The following is a 2119-nucleotide window of genomic DNA, read 5'->3' as shown; positions in this document are numbered from 1 at the left end:
AAATACATAAACTATGTATAATATAAATATATATAAATAATATATAGTAGTTAATTTTGTAGCTAGTTTTTAGTATACAAAGGAGCATTTTTGTTAAACAAAAACTAATAAAGCCAAAAGATTAAGATGTTAACTAAAATAATTTTAAAATGTTGAAAGAAAAAGAATAATTTTAAAAAATTTAAAAGTTGACAAAATTATTGAATGTAGATTTTACTATATAATATAAGTATATATTCACATTTAATTTGCCATCTCAACTTTTATTATTTATGTCAATGTTTACATTTTTTTTATCATTTTGATATTTTAAAATTATTATTTTTTTGTCAACATATGAATCTTCTCTAACAATTTTTTAGCAGTTTATAGTTGATTTAACAATAAAAAATAGTGTTATATTTATTCACTTTCCAAAAACAAGAAAGAAATTTTACAGGCACGAGAGGCCGCTTCGATCCAAACAAAGGAAGAAGAATAAATGCTCTCTCTCTAAGATAAATTAGATTCTTGATCTGTACATGTGTCCCAAAATAAAAATTAGATTCCACCTGTCATCATCCAGTTAATAAAGGACTATATTCTTATTACCAAAAGAGAAAATTAAAGGATTATATTCTTATGCAAATTTACTTTATACTTGTTCTACGAGTTTAATTTAAGGATTACAATTAAGTTTTATTCTTTTTTCAATGACTTTTGAATATTATTGGTGTAAAATATAATTACTTTTGTAATATAAAAAAATTAAAAATACATAATTGAATGTTGCCCCTTTAAGAAAAGGGTTTGGATTTAAGTGCCGTGAATTAAAAAAATAAAATGAAATTTCCCCTAAAAGAGTTAACTATATATCATAAATCATAATACAATTAATGTGAATGAGATGTTTAAGGTCGAATAAGATCATATATTGGATTGTGTGGTTCACAGTTTTCACAGCAAAATCCATAACTAACACCCACCATATATAAATAATCTTGTCTCATACTGCGCTGAATTGTGGTCAATGTAAGTTCTACAATTCATCCTAACGAAAGAAAATGAGCCAACTAATAATAATAATAAGTGTTACAAGAAAATAATCGGGATCGTAGAAAATATATTATATATATAAATTGAATTTTTGCATGAATCTTGTGGAGTTAGCTAGCTAGGCAGTGACTGTTATATCAGCATGCACTTTGAAAAAGTAAAAAGTTAGAATATCATAAAAAAATAAAAATAAATAATATTAATTAATGCATGCTAGGAGCTTCCTAAGATGCCTTTAAATATCACAGACCATGGCGAGTGTTTGTGACATCATTACATTGGGGCCTGCCTCTAACTGTAAACCCTCTTTGTATTCACATAACAAACATGGAAGCAGCTCTGTCTACTAGCACAACAATGTCCCCTTCTACCACCAATGGTGGAACCTCATCTTTTGCCAAAACCTGTTTCCATGGGGTTAATGGCATTTCAGGTTTGTTATTCCACTTTCTTTTTCTCATTTTCTTCCTAGTAAAGCTAAAAATTAACCTTGAATATATAGTATTTCATTATTTTTAGTGAGACTTAAAGTCAAGTACAAAATTTATTCATCAGAAACTATATACTTATGCTTTCTTTTCTTAGTTATTATATAGAGGTGAAGAGAATGGATTATATATTCTAATTAAAAGTTTCCAAATTAGGATATCCTTATGGCATATGGGAGCACTTGAGATCTGCATGCATCTCACATAGATGTAATCTAGTTTATGGTGGCTATCATATCTAAACTCACTCAAGGATTCTGTTTGCAACTTGAGGAATTTATATTCACAAACATATACCTATTAATTAACTATTTCAAAAACTTTATATGTATATTCGTAGACATTAAACACCTATTTTTTTTTATTTCTTCTTTCTTTTAAAACAAATTTAAAAATTTTAATAGAAAAATCTAAAAATTGAAATAAAAATTTGAGAACTTTTACTTAATATCACTGAACATATATGTGTAAAAAAAGTGATGATATATGATTGATTTAATTATTATTATTATTATTGATAAAATTTAAAGGACCAACATTTTTATTAAAATTTGATTAGTATTTAACTAATAAAAAAATAAATAATTCTATATTAA

General features: G+C 25.4%; 1 protein-coding gene across 2 annotated transcripts in view; it reads left to right on the top strand.

The window, feature by feature from the left end:
• The first annotated feature begins 1149 nt into the window (after positions 1-1149).
• Positions 1150-2119, top strand: part of LOC107458331 (amino acid transporter AVT1I) — a 41898-nt gene continuing 40928 nt past the window's right edge. Inside the window, exon 1 of one of the 2 annotated variants that reach the window (XM_021127646.2) lies at positions 1150-1468. In XM_021127646.2, coding sequence (XP_020983305.1) covers positions 1363-1468 — 106 coding nt within the window. In that variant the 5' untranslated portion in view covers positions 1150-1362. The remainder of the gene's footprint in view (positions 1469-2119) is intronic. The other variant, XM_016076540.3, reaches the window with a different exon arrangement.

This window comes from Arachis duranensis, chromosome 7, assembly GCF_000817695.3.
Source record: "Arachis duranensis cultivar V14167 chromosome 7, aradu.V14167.gnm2.J7QH, whole genome shotgun sequence".
NCBI classification, from domain to species: domain Eukaryota; kingdom Viridiplantae; phylum Streptophyta; class Magnoliopsida; order Fabales; family Fabaceae; genus Arachis; species Arachis duranensis.
Note: the sequence above shows the minus strand (reverse complement) of the source record. Positions and strands in the feature narration are given on the sequence as shown.